At 45.2% G+C, this 18,012-nt stretch overlaps 1 protein-coding gene across 1 annotated transcript in view; it reads left to right on the top strand.

Moving 5' to 3' along the window:
* Nucleotides 1-18,012, top strand: part of STPG4 (sperm-tail PG-rich repeat containing 4) — a 39,198-nt gene that overhangs the window by 12,458 nt on the left and 8,728 nt on the right. The window contains exons 3-5 of the mRNA XM_030554301.1: nucleotides 5,979-6,239; nucleotides 7,700-7,764; nucleotides 8,508-8,562. Of these exons, the coding sequence (XP_030410161.1) occupies nucleotides 5,979-6,239; nucleotides 7,700-7,764; nucleotides 8,508-8,562 (381 nt within the window). The remainder of the gene's footprint in view (nucleotides 1-5,978; nucleotides 6,240-7,699; nucleotides 7,765-8,507; nucleotides 8,563-18,012) is intronic.

The raw sequence follows: 18,012 nt of genomic DNA, 5'->3' as shown, positions 1-18,012 counted from the left end.
GACACTTCCCGGGACCCAGAGCTCCCTCAGGATACCGAGGTGCAGCCCCTTTCACAACCCCCCGTGGATACTCTGTTGTCTGGAATCTCCTCATCTTCATCCCCGGATGAGGCGGTGGCCGGTACCTCATCCTCTAGCCCCCCGCCATTGGATTTAAGGGCACACCAGGATCTCCTCCGCCGAGTGGCTCAAAATCTAAACCTACTGGCGGAGGAGGTAGAGGAAGTGGAGGACCCAGTGGTGAGCATCCTGGCAGCCGATGCGCCAACCAGGGTTGCCTTGCCTTTCATAAAGACTATACAAAATAATGCCAATAACATCTGGCAGTCACCGGCCTCCATTCCCCCGACCGCTCGGGGGGTGGAGCAGAAATACATGGCCCCATCTAAAAGGTATGAATATTTGTACGTTCACCCGACTCCTTGCTCATTGGTGGTCCAGTCGGTGAACGACAGGGAGCGCCACGGACAGGAGGGCCCGGCACCTAAGTTAAAGGAGGCCAGGCGCATGGACCTTTTGGGCCGCAAGGTCTATTCGGCAGGGGCTCTGCAGCTCCATGTATCCAACCAGCAGGCCCTCCTCAGCCGCTACTCCTTTAACACCTGGGTAGCGACGGAGAAGTTTGCGGAACTCTTGCCACAGGACGCACGCCAGGAGTTTTCCACCATCCTGGCCGAGGGCAAGAAGGTGGCGAGAACATCACTCCAGGCCTCCCTTGATGCCGCTGACTCGGCCGCGCGAACCCTGGCTTCCGGGCTCATGATGCGGCGCATCTCGTGGCTGCAGGTCTCCGGCCTTCCGCCGGAGCTCCAGCACACGATCCAGGACCTCCCCTTCGAAGGCCAGGGCCTGTTCTCGGACAAGACTGACCCTAGGCTGAAGGACCTAAAAGATAACAGGGTCATCATAAAGTCGCTCGGAATGCATACTCCGGCGACCCAGCGCAGGCCCTTCAGACAACAAAACCAGCAGCAGCAGCGGCGTCCATACCTCCCGTTCCGCCCGAGACAGGACCCCTCGCGACGCCGGGGCAGGAACAACCGCCGCAGGCAGTCGGGAGGTCAAGCGGGACAAAGCCAGGGCTCCGCTAAGGCCCCCCCAGGGCTTAAGCCTTCATTTTGAAGGTGCGCCCGAGGGCGCAGTACCAGTTTCCCCTACGGATCCTTTCCCGCAGTTTTCCAACCGCCTTTCCTTTTTCCTCCCGGCGTGGTCCCAAATAACATCGGACCGCTGGGTCCTACGCAGGATACAGGACGGTTATCGCCTGCAGTTTTCCTCACCCCCGCCCTCCAACCCTCCTTCCCCGTCCCTCTTCAGGGACCCCTCTCACAAGCAATTCCTCCGTCAGGAAGTGCACACGCTCCTGGCCAAAGGAGCCATAGAGGCGGTTCCAGAGAACGAGAAGGGCAAGGGGTTTTATTCCCGCTATTTCCTGATCCCCAAATCCAAGGGCGGCCTCAGGCCCGTCCTCGACCTGCGGGAACTCAACAAGTACATCGTGAAGTTGAAGTTCCGCATGGTGTCCCTTGGAACTATCATCCCGTCCCTGGATCCCGGAGACGGGTACGCCGCCCTCGATATGCAGGATGCCTATTTTCACATTGCTATCGCCCCCCATCACAGGCGTTTCCTCCGCTTTGTGGCCGACCGCCATCACTATCAATTTGCGGTCCTCCCATTTGGCCTCTCTACGACCCCACGAGTATTTACAAAATGTATGGCAGTAGTCGTCGCTCACCTCCGGCACTGCCATATCCACGTCTTCCCCTACCTGGACGACTGGCTGATCCGGGGTACGTCGGAGCAACAGGTCAGAGATCATGTCACCAGGATCAGCACCCTCTTTGCTGCCTTGGGCCTCGCAATCAATGCCGACAAGTCCACTCTACTCCCCACGCAGCGGATAGAGTTTATCGGAGCTGTTCTAGACTCTGCCCTCGCCAGGGCCTTGTTACCCCTGCCCAGGTTCCGGTCATTGTCAGACATTATTCTCCGGTTGCGAGCGGCCCCGCTGACCTCAATCCGAACATGTCTGGCCCTATTAGGCCACATGGCGGCCTGCATGTTTGTAACAGCGCACGCCCGTCTCCGCATGAGACCTCTTCAAACATGGCTGATTACCCAATATCGACCGACCAGACGGTCATTGGATACAGTCATCACCATCCCTCAGGCGGTGCTGGACTCTCTACACTGGTGGCTGGACCGATCCGTAGTCTGTGCGGGGCTCCCGTTCCATCCGCCCCAGCCTTCCGCATCCCTAACCATGGACTCTTCCAACCTGGGCTGGGGAGCTCACTGCGGCACTCAGAGAACTCAGGGCTTGTGGACCCCGCAAGAGATCAACCTCCACATCAACGTACGGGAGTTGAGAGCGGTCCGCCTTGCTTGTCAAGCATTTGTCCATCTCCTCCACGGTCGTTGTGTTGTGGTGTTCACCGACAACACAACGACCATGTTCTACATCAACAAGCAGGGCGGCACCAGGTCCTCTCCCCTCTGTCTGGAGGCAATACATCTCTGGGAGTTCTGCATAGCCCATTCTATTCACCTGTCCACCTCCTACCTTCCCGGAGTGCGGAATACCCTAGCGGATCGGCTGAGCAGATCCTTCCTCTCACACGAGTGGTCCCTCCGTCCGGACGTCGCCCTCTCACTCTTCCAGAGGTGGGGTCGTCCCCGGATAGACCTCTTCGCATCCCGGGTGAACAGGAAGTGTCGAACATTCTGCTCCTTCCAGGGTCGGGAGCCCGGGTCTCTTGCGGATGCATTCCTGATCCCTTGGACAACACACCTCCATTATGCTTTCCCGCCCATTCCCCTGATTCACAGAGTTCTAATCAAGGTGCGCAGGGACAAAGCCCAATTGATTCTCATAGCTCCGGCATGGGCCAGACAGCACTGGTACCCCGTGTTGTTGGACCTCTTAGTGACCAACCCGGTTACCCTACCTCTTCATTGGGATCTCATCATGCAGGACCACGGCAGGCTCCGTCACCCGGACCTTCCGTCGCTCCACCTCACGGCGTGGCTCCTCCATGGTTGACTGACTCTGAGTTGCGGTGCTCCACCCCGGTCTGCGAGGTTCTCTTGGGCAGCAGAAAGCCTTCCACCAGAGCGACTTATACAGCCAAGTGGAAGCGCTTCTCCTGCTGGTGTGCAGAGAAAGCTCTTCGTCCTATGGAGGTTCCTGTCACCACTCTTCTGGACTACGTCTGGTCCCTTAAGACCCAGGGGCTGTCATTGTTGTCCCTACGAGTTCACCTCGCTGCCATCTCCGCTTTTCATCCTGGCGTGGACGGCTGTTCTGTTTTCTCTCACCCCATGGTGGCGAGATTCCTGAAGGGGCTGGAGAGGCTCTATCCCCAAATTTGCCCTCCGGCCCCCTCATGGGACCTCAACCTGGTCCTGTCCCGGCTCATGGCCCCTCCTTTCGATCCATTAGCTACCTGCTCCCTACTTTACCTCTCATGGAAAACCGCCTTCCTTGTGGCCATTACCTCAGCTAGAAGGGTGTCAGAGCTGAGGGCCCTCACGGTGGACCCACTGTATACGGTCTTCCACAAGGATAAGGTACAGCTGAGGCCGCACCCTGCCTTTCTTTCCAAGGTGGTCTCAGCTTTCCATGTCAACCAAGAGATTTTCCTCCCAGTTTTCTTCCCTAAGCCCCATTCGTCCCGCAGGGAGCAGCAGCTCCACTCGCTAGATGTCCGACGGGCGCTAGCCTTTTACATGGACAGGACAAAACCCTTCCGTAGGTCCCCTCAGTTATTCATGGCAGTAGCGGACAGGGTCAAGGGGCTGCCGATCTCCTCTCAGAGGTTATCGTCATGGGTTACGTCCTGCATCAGGACCTGCTACGACTTGGCCCAACTTCCGTCGGGCCGTGTGACTGCTCACTCTACCAGAGCACAGGCATCCTCGCTGGCCTTCCTCGCCCGAGTGCCCATTCAAGAAATCTGTAGGGCAGCGACCTGGTCATCTGTTCATACATTTGCTTCGCATTATGCCCTGGTCCAGCAGTCCAGAGATGATGCTGCTTTTGGATCTGCAGTGCTCCAGGCCGCGAGCTCTCACTCCGACCCCACCGCCTAGGTAAGGCTTGGGAGTCACCTAACTGGAATGGATATGAGCAATCACTCGAAGAAGAAAAGACGGTTACTCACCTTTGTAACTGTTGTTCTTCGAGATGTGTTGCTCATATCCATTCCACACCCGCCCTCCTTCCCCACTGTCGGAGTAGCCGGCAAGAAGGAACTGAGGAGCGGGCGGGCCTGCAGGGGTATATATCTGGTGTCATGGTGGCGCCACTCTAGGGGGCGACCTGCCGGCCCACTGGAGTTGCTAGGGTAAAAAGTTTCCAGCAGACATGCACGCGCAGCGCGCACACCTAACTGGAATGGATATGAGCAACACATCTCGAAGAACAACAGTTACAAAGGTGAGTAACCGTCTTTTCTTAATGGATTAAAAATGTATGACTTGCATTCAGGAGGGCGCACGGTGGGGCCTCAGCCAGCCCCTATGGGGGGCAGGGAGGGAGCACCACCCAGCCCCACTCTGCCCCCTGCCACAGCTCTGCTCTCCCTCAGCCCAGCTCTGGCCCCAGTCGCAACTCCACTCCACCCCAGCTCAGCTCCAACTGCAGCTCTGCACCACCCCCAGCCCAGCTCTGGCCCCAGTCACAGCTCCACCTCCACCCCCTGCTCTGCTCCAACAAGCTTCGGCCCCAGCTGCAGCTCGGCTCTGCCCCAGTCACAGCTACACTCCCTGCTCTGTCCCAGCCCAGCTCTGGTCCCAGTTGCAGTTCCAACCCAGCTCCAGCCCCAGCTGCAGCTCTACCCCAGCCACAGCTCTTCTCCACCCCCTGCTCCATCCCCAGCCAAGCTCTGTTAATTTTTTTGTAGCATGAACTATGCTTAAAGATGGTTCTTGTTCTAAAGGGTCTAGTATACTTTATTTGCCCATGATAGGTAAGGTCTAAAATGACCTTGCTTTTTAAAGGCCCAATCCACACTACAAAAACAACTGATTTTGGAGCTGCCAGCAGGGGACAAGCCTTCATAAACACAATCCCTTTAAAATGTGTTTCTTGGCTGACCCCCAGCAAGAAACAACCTATTTTCCCATGTTAGCATTTCAGAAAATACAGAGAATATGTTGAGAAAGAAGCAGATTCGGGTCATCTGGGTAAATCCAAAATCCTCTTCTTTCAGCCGCATCTGAGCAAGAAGAAATCACTTGCAGTCTGGAATAGTCTCTGTGGCTGTGGAGCACAGAATACTCAGAGAGCCTCTATAGGCCAGCAGCCACGGGATAATTTGCAGCTGAAGAGAGCCCTAAGCAAATCAGCAGCTTCCACTGAGAAACACATCTGACTTCTTTACATTTTATAGCAGGACTGACAGCGAAGTGTTCTGTAGCCAATATTTTTTGTATTATTTTTTGTATCTTCTTTTCCTCCTGCTCTTCGGTACCTAACACAAATGGGATGTTTTCATTGGTAGAAAGCAAGGATGAAAACAGTCATCCAAATGGTGTGTTCCAGTTCAGTTGTGGTTTAGTTCTTTGAAGTGAGGAAGCAGTCACTATTTTGCCAGTCATGTTGAAATGTAGAAATTCATTGTTACAGCAATTTAAGTTGGAGGCTTGATTGCAGCTCTTGGGCATAAGTCTTTCTGAGCAAGAGAAAAATGCTTCTTGTGGGTAGCTTACATGTTGGAACATTATGCTGATAGTTCAAATTTCTGTTTTAATTATTTTCTCTAGAAAAAGAAATATTTGTCATGTACCATTTCACAGATGAAATGACTAGGATCCAATAACTTCTGAAATGTGAGCATTTGACAGGCTTTGGATGACTGGATTTAGTTAAAACAAAGACAAATGCCCGTTTGAAATAACATTTCATATACACTTTTTGTAGAAATGCAGAACTGCACAAGAATCTCAGCTTAAATAATGTTTGTTTTTACTAGCCAACGCCTACGCCAGGTACTTATGTAGTACGGGATTTTATTGAAGAAGCCCAGCTCAACCCAGTGAAAGCGACATATAATTTTAAAGGAGAAGGCAGAAAGAGACCTTCCATCTTCCAACCAACAGCTGATCTTACGCTACCAGATGTTTATGCATACATTCCTCCTAGCTTTGTAGATTTGGCAGGAAAAAAGCCAGCTACATATTCATTTAAAAGTGCACCAAGGAAAAGTCCCAGCACCTTATGTTTTAAAGATAAGGTAAAAACAAAAGAGTGGTCAAAGCTATGTCTTAGGGGGAACCTAAGGTCACCTCTCCCAGCTTGCAAATATTAAATACAATGTACCCTGTCTAGAATTTTAAAATGTATTTTTATATGTTTTTGGTGTCATATTTTAAAAATGTATCTTTGACACAAGACTAGACAAGCCATGAGTGCTATTGTCACAGGCTAGGTTTTTCAGGCCACCCGCTGGCCCTCCCAAAGTACAAACAGTCCCCAGATAAACAGTCACTGAGTGAGAAGAAACCTCTTGCAGTCTGGAATAGGTGCAGTCTGGAATGTTCCCCTTTCTCTGTGACCAATGTTCCCCTTTCTCCTCCGGCTCCCTCATTTTACTCAGTAAAGCAGCTGAGCCTGGCTGATTGATGGGCTCCAGCCACTTTGATCTTTTCAGCCTGTTCCTGTCAGATACCTTAATCCTGCAATAAATATAGGAAAAGGTTACGCTTTTTAGATGGCTCCCAGCCCCACTCAAGATTCCAATGAGTGATATCGCTGTCACTGGGACTTGGGTCTCTCCTTTCCATGTCAACCAGCTCTGTACCTAGGGCAGAAAGGAGATCAAGAGAGGCTTCTATGCCAAGCTAGATGTGGAAGAGATGGGATTCCCCTGTAAAAGACCCCTTAGATGGTCCTCAGAAGATCCTGGCCACCATGCTATTGCTCATGCCACCTGCAACCTCCAGGTTAAGTAATGTCTGCAGAACTGTCAGAGGTGAAGAAGGAACAGTTTCATGTTCCTACGATGGCTTATAATACAAACAAAGCATTACCTTGTGGATGAGGACAGAGTGCAGGCTCTCTTTCTTTCTCTTCCCCTGACCCCTGCAATCGCCATGGGAAAGGCCTTCATCCTCTGTCTGAACCCTCTCACCAATTGGCACAACAGAGTAGTTTCAGTGGAGTAGGTAGAGAGAGTAAGTTATATATGAACTTTGAGTCTTTCAGCTGGGGGCACCAATATAATGGGTTTGCTTGGACTAGCCCTGTGGAGGTTTTGCAGTTATGCACACATGTATTCATGAAAGCATCTGTTCCCTCCACATCTGAAAATTTAACCACATAATTTAAATCTAGCATCCTACTCTAAAAATGTTTGTTTAAGTGGGTATAAACATTCTTCTGCTCTTCAGAGGTATGTTGCAAGGCTTAACCAATCAGCGCTTGGAATGAGATTTTAGCTCCTTAGATGAAAGGTGCTATATGCCATTGGCAGCTATCGCTGAGTAGGATCAGACCCTTAAAACATAGCAATATAAAATGACGGGCCTGGTACATGAGCCAAATTCCACCCTCAGATACATTCATATGTTTCCTGTTGATTTAAATGAGAATTGTGTCTGTGACGGCAGATGTTAGAGAAGAAATCAGTAATATGAAGTCAAACCTTGATTACCTGTCACTGTCTGTCCTGTCCATACTACCCATTCCTTCCAGGATATTGACACGGCACCAGGCCAGTATGATCTTTTCCCTGTTCCAGTGCCCACATTTGCATCCAAGTAAGTAAGTCAATGTTCTTATCTTCTCATTTTCTTAGACTGTTTTATTTTCATGTATTTTTACTTGAATTTCACTGCTACTGTGCATCTACAACTCCCATTTATGTCTTGTCCAAAGCCCACTGAGATCTCCCATTAACTTCAATGAATCAGCCCCATAGTCAATGTCCTGACTCCCATCTTTGTTATAGGGCCTTGATATGACAAAGCATTTAAACACATGATTAAGCCCATGCCCATGCAATAAGCATGTACTTAAACACATGTTTCAGTTACACAGACTTCAGGATCAGAAGCATGTGCTTCAAGTTAAGCATGAGTTTATGTGCTTTGCTGGATTGAGGCCATAATACTCATTCTAGTGAGAGTTGTTTGTACTCAGTGCCTCTGAAAAACAGTCCTTTTACATCTGCAGGTGCCTAAACATGAATTAAGATACCTACATCATTTGAGTTTGTAAATTGGGCTCCTTATAGATAGTAGTAGTAGTGAATTATAATTAAGAAAAGTAATTTAGCGATCTTTCTCTATACACCCAGGGAAAGACATGGTTACCTCTTCGTTTCACAGTATATGTCACCAGTACAGAATGATTTCTGTTATATTACCTATTGAGATTTGGGAGACTGACAGATACATTTTCTTATACTGAAATAGAAGCAGGTGGAAACTGTTGGTAAAACTGTAAGTAGCAGTAAGAATGTGTCTCAAATGACCTTAATTGCTTCTTTTTCAAAACTCAGGCAGTTCATGTTTCGTTCTGCAGTTCAAAGATTCCCAACAACTTACTTCACTCCTGTAAGTACTATGTAGACAAATATTAACTGATGATAAAAAGTGGGGGGGTGTTTAATGGGGGAAAAACACATCTTGCAGTTCCTTTTTGTATTTAAGGGATGGTCTTTACTGCTTTGTAGTACAGTATATTTAGTATTCTGAGTATGCTAAGGCCCTGATCTTGAAACAGTTACGCTCATGAGTAATTATGAACATGAGCAGATTTTTTTTTTTTTTTTACTACAAGACTATTCACATGAGAAAAGTGACACATGTTCTTAAGTGTTTGCAGGACTAGGGCCAAAATGACTTTTGAAAATTATTAAATACCTCAGCTTTGCTTTGGCAATTATTCAATCCCAAAAGCCATGTATGGTGAGTATACTATAAAACAACAGAGATTGTTGCTATTCAGCATATCACTGGAAAGAAAATACCTGAAAGAGAAAATACTGTAAGGGCTTGAAAGCTTTGGACTGCCTCTTTGCCTGGTATATTCTGGGGATGTGGGTAAGATGAGTAACTGATTCAAGAGAAGCCAAAGTATGAATATTTCTTCAAGTGAAGAGCTACTAAAGAAAGGGGATGAGGGGTTGGACTTGCACCATGCCAGTGTGAGAGGAGAATGATTAGCTAAAATTCCTCCCCTGCATTATACTGTAATAAAGCTTAAAATGCTTTCACCATCTGCAACATTTAGACCTGATTCCAATCTCGCCAGTTGTGTATCTCCAATACTTCCGTTGCATTATTCCTGATTTATATTGTACTTGGGGAGACAGGAATCAGGCCCATGATTATTCCACTACCTCATTATTTCACTTAAAATGTACCATATGTTTTGTTTATTAAATTGTCAACTACTCTAACCATACATAGAATAAAAGTACTAACGTGCAATTCTGACATCATTCTGAATTAGCAGGGCATCACACCCATGAATTCTGGACCTGACCCAGCAAACCCTCCATATGCAGAACTCCAGTAAAGAACAAGGTGGCTTAATGCTCTTTTACTGGTGATTATCCAAAGCTTAGTCAGTTCTGGACTTCAGCTGTCATTGTGTATTAAACAAGCTTTGTACATTCATACATTACAGTATTTCTCTCACACACAGTATTTTTTAAAAGATGTTTTGGTTTTGTTCGTGTTTTCTTCCCTCCAGGAATACTCTGGGCATTTTTCTATTGCCCAATTTATGCCCTGACCCTGAAGACACTTACACGTGATTAATTTTAAGCTTGTGAATCATCCCACTGATGTCAATGGGACGACTCATGAGTGTAACGTTAAGCATTTTGCAGGAGTGGAACTTTAGCGATAACTGCTCTTCTTGATGAATTGTCTGGATAAGATTCCTTTCAGAGCCCCAAATACAGCTTCCAGGTGAGTGAGAAGGGATTCTTCACTAAGACACAAGACTCTGGATTCAGCATACTACTCAGTGCCCAACCATGTCCTTTGCTGTCCCAGGAGTAAGGGACTAAACTGGAGTTTTGAAGTTTCATATTTTATTACTAAATGCTTACTCAGTGCTCTTATTAATTTTGTTACAGCTGATAATTACAAGACATCCCATAGTTCCGATGATACCATTGTCCATTCAAGCTTCCTTTTGTGCATTTGTTACAAAGCCACTAAACCTGGTATTGTAATAATGGGATGCCTATTCTCGATTCTCTGTTATTAAGTGAACACAGAGTCATCATCTGTCCTATTTTTTACATAAAGGTGATTCATAGAGTAGAATGTACTGTACTACAAAAGAAAGAGAAGAGAGTAGTTCTATAGGACATGGTTGGAGACAGAGGTGATGGCTCACTGCTATGATTCGTGCATGTATTACACAGGCAGTCCAAAAATGGGCCTTACACACAATTAGCCACAAAAATCTGGAATCTATAAAAAGAGAACCTTCAGTCTAACAGCGAGAAATTCAGATGTGCAGCTTGAGACAAGGGAAGGTAATAACTCACAGTGGGATGAGTTGTCAAAACTCATTGAAAACCTGCTCATGATAACTTCCTTAATTAGGTTCTAACAGAGAATGTTCACTCACACTGAAAACAGATGCAGGTAATTTAAAAACTGATACAATATCACAAGAGATAATTTAGACAACATGTATTATAGGCTTGATTGTGGTCCAGCTACTCCTCACAAGACCACATGCATGAGGGGGAGGGAGTAAGGAGCCATTTCTCCCCCACCTTGTATGATTCATGTAAGGATGGTAGAACTACAGCCTCGGTGGTCTGGGTAGTGCACTGCCCATTCCCCTGAGATCCCCTTGGCAGAAAAGGGGGGAGAATAGGCAGATCCATGACAGATTACTCTTCCCTAAGTACAACAGAGGAGGGAAAAATACTCTGCACATAGCGTTCAGATTATGTAATTTGAAACATGGAAGGTGGTGTGCGAAGGAGTGTTTGATAGAATCATAGAAGATTAGAGTTGGAAGACTGCTCAGGAGGTCATCTAGTCCAACCCCTTCTGAAATTGAGTGTTGCCTGGTTCATTCCAAAGGCAAAATATTTGCTCTTTGAAAGTATTTTTGTGAGTCCCACGGATTCATCATCTCTGGCCATGGTGTTTTTTGCAGTATCTAACATGAGGTGAGCTTCATCAGAGGCAGGGAACTCACCCCCGATCCGTCTCATCAGTTATTAACGTATGGCTCCTGGGAGCCTGAGAGATACATTCGGAAATTATTTTAATAAAATAGACATATATTATCAAGGAGATCCTCTGGAAATGCAATTTATTTTAGCTGACTCGCTGCTTAAGAGCCAGTATCAGCAGTGATAATGCTTCTGTACTCTGCCTTTCACCCTTCAGGAATGCATGCTTAAATCTGTCAGTCTTGCTGTGTTTTTCTCAGTAGATGCACTCTTTTTCTTTGGGATTAAATATAATTATCTATAGACGATGAGAATGTACAGACATCAGCAATTTCAGATTCCTAATGGGGACTAGAAGAGGATTTTGACTCATGAAACAATCTATTTGTGTCACTCATCAATCTGTTCTAGAAGGAACATCAACCTTGAAAAAATAAAAACCCCAGCAAATGCTGAGCAACTGTACATGAAAGTACAGCAAAGGATTGATTGTGTTTAGTGTAAATTATCAAGAGATATTCTTCCCCTGTTAAATAGATGTTAACCTTTTATCTGAAAATCCTCTAGGATCTCATTAACTTCTCCATGCCAGGTGGCCCTTTGTGATAAAAGAGCCATTCTTTGTAAACAGCATCTCCTTAAATGAGTTATTGATACAGCTGCCATACAGTATTTTGCAACAAATGAGCTTTAACATCCTTTAAAATTCTGCCTCCAGCTTCAAAATTGCAGTCAAAACCTATGTGCTTTGCTGATAGATTAGATCTGTTTGGCTACTGCTCGGGAGATGGTTTTGTCAGTCTTCCTGTTTATTTTATCAGGTGGTTGTTCTGTGTCAGAAATGTTCTCATTTAACCTCAGACTGACACACAGTTGGAGCAATAATATTAATCTCAATAAAGTTTTTAATCATATACCCTATGTAATCTCATAAGCAATTGCTGCCCTTCTTAATCTTACCCTAGCATAACATACAGTAGTGCATTAGTAATACTGCAGTGTTATTTATGATGCTAGGTTTTCAATTTCATAAATACATATCAGCATCCTGTGAAAGGCTTAAAATGTAGTTATGGTCAGGAAAAGGATTTTGTAAAAAACATGTGTCAGTGTTCCTTCCATATTAACTCTTAATTATAAACCTAGCAGCGTATGCAGAATGAAGTCCTGCTTTCCGGTTGGTTGATTTAACTGTTAGGAAAAAAGCAGCAGTAACAGTCCCACATTCTCATAGACTCATAGACTCTAGGACTGGAAGGGACCTCGAGAGGTCATCAAGTCCAGTCCCCTGCCCTCATGGCAGGACCAAATACTGTCTAGACCATCCCCGATAGATATTTATCTAACCTACTCTTAAATATCTCCAGCGATGGAGATTCCACAACTTCCCTAGGCAATCTATTCCAGTGTTTGACTACCCTGACAGTAAGGAACTTTTTCCTAATGTCCAGCCTAAATCTCCCTTGCTGCAGTTTAAGCCCATTGCTTCTTGTTCTATCATTGGAGGCTAAGGTGAACAAGTTTTCTCCCTCCTCCTGATGACACCCTTTTAGATACCTGAAAACTGCTATCATGTCCCCTCTCAGTCTTCTCTTTTCCAAACTAAACAAACCCAATTCCTTCAGCCTTCCTTCATAGGTCATGTTCTCATAGTTTCTCAGCATATAAAATAGTAATTGGTTTTTATTTGGTATTCCAGATTTTATATATTCATGTTTTTAATGGTAATGACTCTAGTAGTTAATGGCTGGCTGGATTAAAGGTTGTGACTTTCACCTTGGGTCCTCAGCTCCTCCAGATAGTCAGTACTTGCCAGAAGATTATTTTTCCCATCAAATATTATTACTTAATCAATAACTCTTGAGTCATATTTGCTCATCTTACAAAACAGGAGCCTGATCCTTTATTAAAAAGTGCTTACAATAAAGGCACTAACAAAACTTCCATTTACTTCAGTGGATTGGTCCTCAACATGTTTTTTTCCGACTGTCAGCACTACAGACCTAATATGGTGTCTGAAACTAGCCTATGGTCCCAGTACAGCAGCGCAGTCAGTGGAGATCCCTAGGCAGATTCTTCATGTCTCCATCACTCCAGCAGCCCCCAAATGAGATCCCTTGACCAAGTAGTCTCTTCCCTTCTAGTTAGTCCAAAAACAGTTACCTAACTTATGAGGTCTTTTCCCTGAGCACTCCAGTTCATTTCAATATCATTTCAGTGTCTGTTTCCTTGGTGTTCTGGCACTTCAGTGTCTGCTCCAGCCCTTCTGTCCATCAGCACTTGCCCCAGCCTCTTCAGGACTTCATCCTCTTAGCATATGCACATGGCTCTCTTCCCTCAGCACCTCAGATTGCTCTTTTCCCAGTACAGAAATACTTTGTGTTTAGCAGGCCAATTGGCACTTCACTCTCTGCTCCATAATTCTCAGTGTTGGAAGACCTTGCCATTCTTCTTGGTGCTAGTATTAGTGGGTAATTCCCCCCTTCCCAATGGCCTTTTCTTTAAAGGGAGAAGGGAAGAGTGCTCAGTGGCTTAAAACCATTCCAGATTGATGGCCATGCTCATGGCTTCATCAGCTTAGTAGTTGACCACGACATGCATGCGAGCACACACAGAGATGTCACCATGAGTGTGGAAGAACCACAGTGAGCCCCTCCAAAAAATTAATCATTTTGAATTGCCTCATCATCCTGGAAAAGTCATCTCTCAACATAGGAAGTGACTGGGATATTAGGGGGCATTATATATATTAGCAGAGGATGGCAAGTGTCAGCTACAGATCTTACAGGTCAAAATACTTGAAGAGTTGAAGAATTCCTGATCATTTCACTCTAAGTCGCAAAGATCCAGGTGTGAGAATCCTGTCAGAATGATATCTTCAGAGAAGCAGAACAATAGGCAGGTAATTTTCTCTTTTACACTTTGAAATGAAGGGGCATTAATTCTCCTTTTGTTGATAGTCTTGTAGCCCTAAGTCAGCATCAGCTTGGTTTAGCTGCTACTTGTGTCAATTATTATGTAAGTCAAATCTGCCAAAGTACCAGTCTAGCTTACACAGCTGACTCATGAGACTGCTTTTCATTCAGAAGCTGTTTTGTCATCTGCCACTTCTGTCCTACTTTTACCTTTATCATTTACCCCTTTTTCCTCTTCCATATCTGTTGACCATAGTTTTATACATTGACTGCCACTCATATTAGACCCAAGTTTACCTGTTTCAGATAAACCTAGTTTATTGGTGTAAATTATCAACAGGAGAAATGTTATATCATGAAACTGAAGTTAAAGAAAATGCTGCATCTATTTAAGAAATGAATCCCACCTAATTTCAAGCTGTCGTTTTCTGTTATTTTTTGTCTCTCTAGTTTAAGTCTTTGTCATTTATTTTAAAAGCCAGTTTCCCAGGTATGGTCTTTGATGTATGGGAGTTTGAGCCTATGATAATATACCACAATTATTTGATTGTATAATGAGACATCCAGATCCACGTAAGAGTGCAAAGGCATGTTGCAATTTTTTCTGTGTATCTCTCATGCCATTTTAGCTTTAAATGGAGCTTATGTCATTCATCAAATTGGCTTTAAATCATCTACATTCTGTCACTGGCCATTTTCTCAATAGCTGTTCTTTCCTCTAGTTAATTTCTTGTCAAATGTCAAAATGTGATGGCCAAGCGAAATTTTCTGTGATCTGAACAATATCCTACCTTCACAAATCTTTCCTTTGACAGACTAAATTAATTGCCACATGAAAAAGCATGAAATGATACAAATGCATTAAAAAGCATAATTTTTATGCTTGATGGAACATGACAGAAGCTAAAATAAGAACAAGAGGAAAATAAACAAACAGACATTAAGTTACCTAATGGATATAAATAGATTTGGTTGGATTTACAAATTTTAGAGACAATACTTTTGTTTGAAGTGTGGCATATCAGAACCACTTAAGCCAGAAAAGTCATTTAAAATTGACTGGTATAAGTTATTTTAATTGCGTGAAACATTGCAACATCCATTTCAGTTGTTCATAAAAGACTTGTTTTCATTTCAAGATAGGACTGATATCTTGAAATTCCTCAAGGAGCAGACAAAACTGTCATAATTGATCAATGTTGCTCAGATTTGATGTGGCTAAAAAATATTTTATCTGGAACAGAATCTAAGAAGCTGGAATAGTTTGTACAAAATCTAGGCTAGAACTTGTGTCTCAGTGAGAATGAAAGGAATATTAGAAAAATCATTGTAAAGAAAATATAAAATAACAAAATTACATATATATGATGAGCTACTTTAATGCCAGTGTTTTTTCTCTCCCTAAAGTTGCTGTCCATTTTCCTAAGCCTTAAAATTAGCTTCCAAATATAATTTTCTAGTTAAAGAGTCTGATCTTGTTTAGTTTCCTTGACTAGAGTGGAAATTTTGGCTGTGCAGTAGTTGTAGGTTTGGGCTTAAAGGTGGCAATCTTGGGGGGAGGGAAAGAGAGAAAATGACTCGGGGGGAAGTTCATTTCAGTGCTGATGTCCTGCAAAAAAGCCATCTGCATCACTTAAATTCCATATTATGGGCCTGATTGTCCTCTTACATCGCTGTAAATCAGAAGTAACTTCTGTGAAGTTATATCAGTGTAAAACTGATGTGAGATCAGCATCAGGCCCTTATAGGGTGACCAGACAGCAAATGTGAAAAATTAGGGCAAGGTTGAGGGTTAATAGGAGCCTATATAAGAAAAAGACCCAAAAATCGTGACTGCCCCTATAAAATCAGGACATCTGGTCACCTTAGGCCCTTAATGGGAAGTTTACATAGTGTATAGGACCAGAATTTGGTAAACACCCTACAATACTTCAGCTCCACAATATGGATCTATATTTAGTGCATGGAAACTGGTTTGTTACATTGCGTTTATTTTCATGATTGAGGAGGGAGAGGCAAGATAGTTCAAAAGTGAAATAGACAAAACTAAGCCCATTCTTATAAATTAATATTTCATGTGTGCATTGCAATTGGTTGGAAAGCTATAAAACAAATGAGCAGAAAAATTCTAGACCCTTGTATTATGAGCCAGATACTAATGTGGTGTAATTCAATGTAGTTCCATTGACTTTGGTGGAACTATGCCAATCTACAGCAGCTAAGGATCTGGCCCACTTGTTTATTTATGAAAATAAAAAAGAAGAGTAACATGAGAAATAAGCACATGCAAAGAATAATTAAAAGATCAATAAAGAGTTCAGCAATTGTAAGAAAACATAACCTTCCAGCATAAAATATCAAGCACCATATATTACAGGTGGGCTGGTAGCATTATAAGACCCTGTTTTCACTTGCTCATAACTTGGCCAAAATTTAATCTGGGTGCTTCGAATCTGCCTTGGGATGAATTTTTTGAAAAAATGTCAGCCATTTCCAAGAATGAGGCTAGGGAAAATTAATTGTTTTAATTATGTTAAAATAGCTGGTGTCCTTTTTTCTGAGAAATTTTAGCAACACCATGCTTGGGAGCTGGAACCTGAAATTTGGCAGGCAGTGGCCTTTGCACCAGGAACATGCCTTTTGCTGTGCCTGTGAAAATCCCTCCACATTTGGCCAAGTTATAGGCTTTTGAAAAAATGTTGTTTCTGTAGTGCCGACAGACCCTGGTCATCAGCAGGCAGGATTGAACTGGGGACCTCTGGAGCTTACTGCATGGGCCTCTACTGCATGAGCCAAAATCCTGCCTGTTAGCTAAGGCTGCAGAGCAAACTCAATCTCCTTCTCTCTCTAAGTGGTCTCGGTGCCACTAGATGGGACAGAGCACCACACCCAGAAGCTGTGTGGATTACATTTGCACATGCTCAGTAGAGACTTACTACAACTTCGCAGCTAAAATCTCTGAAGACTTTGTTTATGCTGGATATGGGCCAGCCGAGAGTAGAGCAGGTTTTCCCTGAAATTGTAGCTCTGAGCTGCTGTGGGTTTGGGCCCCAGAACAGAGAACTCTCTGTCTCCTCTGCTGGGCCCAGGCGTTGTGGAGAAAGAAGCTGCCTGATTCAAATGCAGAGAGGACAAGAGCAAGACCAGAGGGATGGGAGATGGCGGTAGTAAGTCTGGACAAGGAGCAAGTGGGGGACTGGAGGCTGCTGTGGGGGAGAAGAAAACTGAGATTGGGAGTTGGGATGGGCGAGATACTGGGCCTGGGAGCTAAAGAGGGAAATGGGGACTGGCAGCTAGTGGGTGGAGGGAGACTGAATTAGAGGAGGAGCTAGGTGGGAAGACTGGGACTTGGTAGGCAAGGAGACTTGGAACCAGTAAGATGTGGGAGGAGGAACTCAGGCAGAGGAGAGACAGATCTGATGAAGATGCAGGAGGAAAAATGGCATTGGCTGAGGAAGGAGACTGGGAACCACTGGGATAGGGGGAATCAGGTGGAGGGCCAGGGAGACATATCTGATGAGGATGAAGGAGGAGAACTGTGACTGGCTGGGCAAAGAGACTGGGACAGGGAGCCAGGCATGGGGGAAATTTGGACAAAGAACCAGGGATGAGTGAGACTGAGCTTGGATAAGGAGATTGGGACTCAGAGCAAGGCAGGAATGTTGGGTGGGGGGAGGGGGAGACAGATTGGATGAGGAACCAAATGGGTTGAGGGGTGGAGTGGGGGGGATTGGAACTGGCAGGGCCACTCTGTGTCTGTTCCCAATCTGTAAAATCAAGATGATAATAACCCCTCATCCAGGGCTGTTCCTAGGGGGTTGCAGGGCCGAGAACATAAGTGCTGAATTTCTAATCTGCCAGGGGGTGCACCCCCCGGCTCTGCTCAGGCCGTGCCCCCACTCCACCCCTTCTCCCAAGGCCCACCCCACCCCCCC

The sequence above is a fragment of the Gopherus evgoodei genome, chromosome 3 (assembly GCF_007399415.2).
Source record: "Gopherus evgoodei ecotype Sinaloan lineage chromosome 3, rGopEvg1_v1.p, whole genome shotgun sequence".
In the NCBI taxonomy this organism is placed as follows: Eukaryota; Metazoa; Chordata; order Testudines; family Testudinidae; genus Gopherus; species Gopherus evgoodei.
This window is presented reverse-complemented; position numbering and strand designations above follow the sequence as displayed.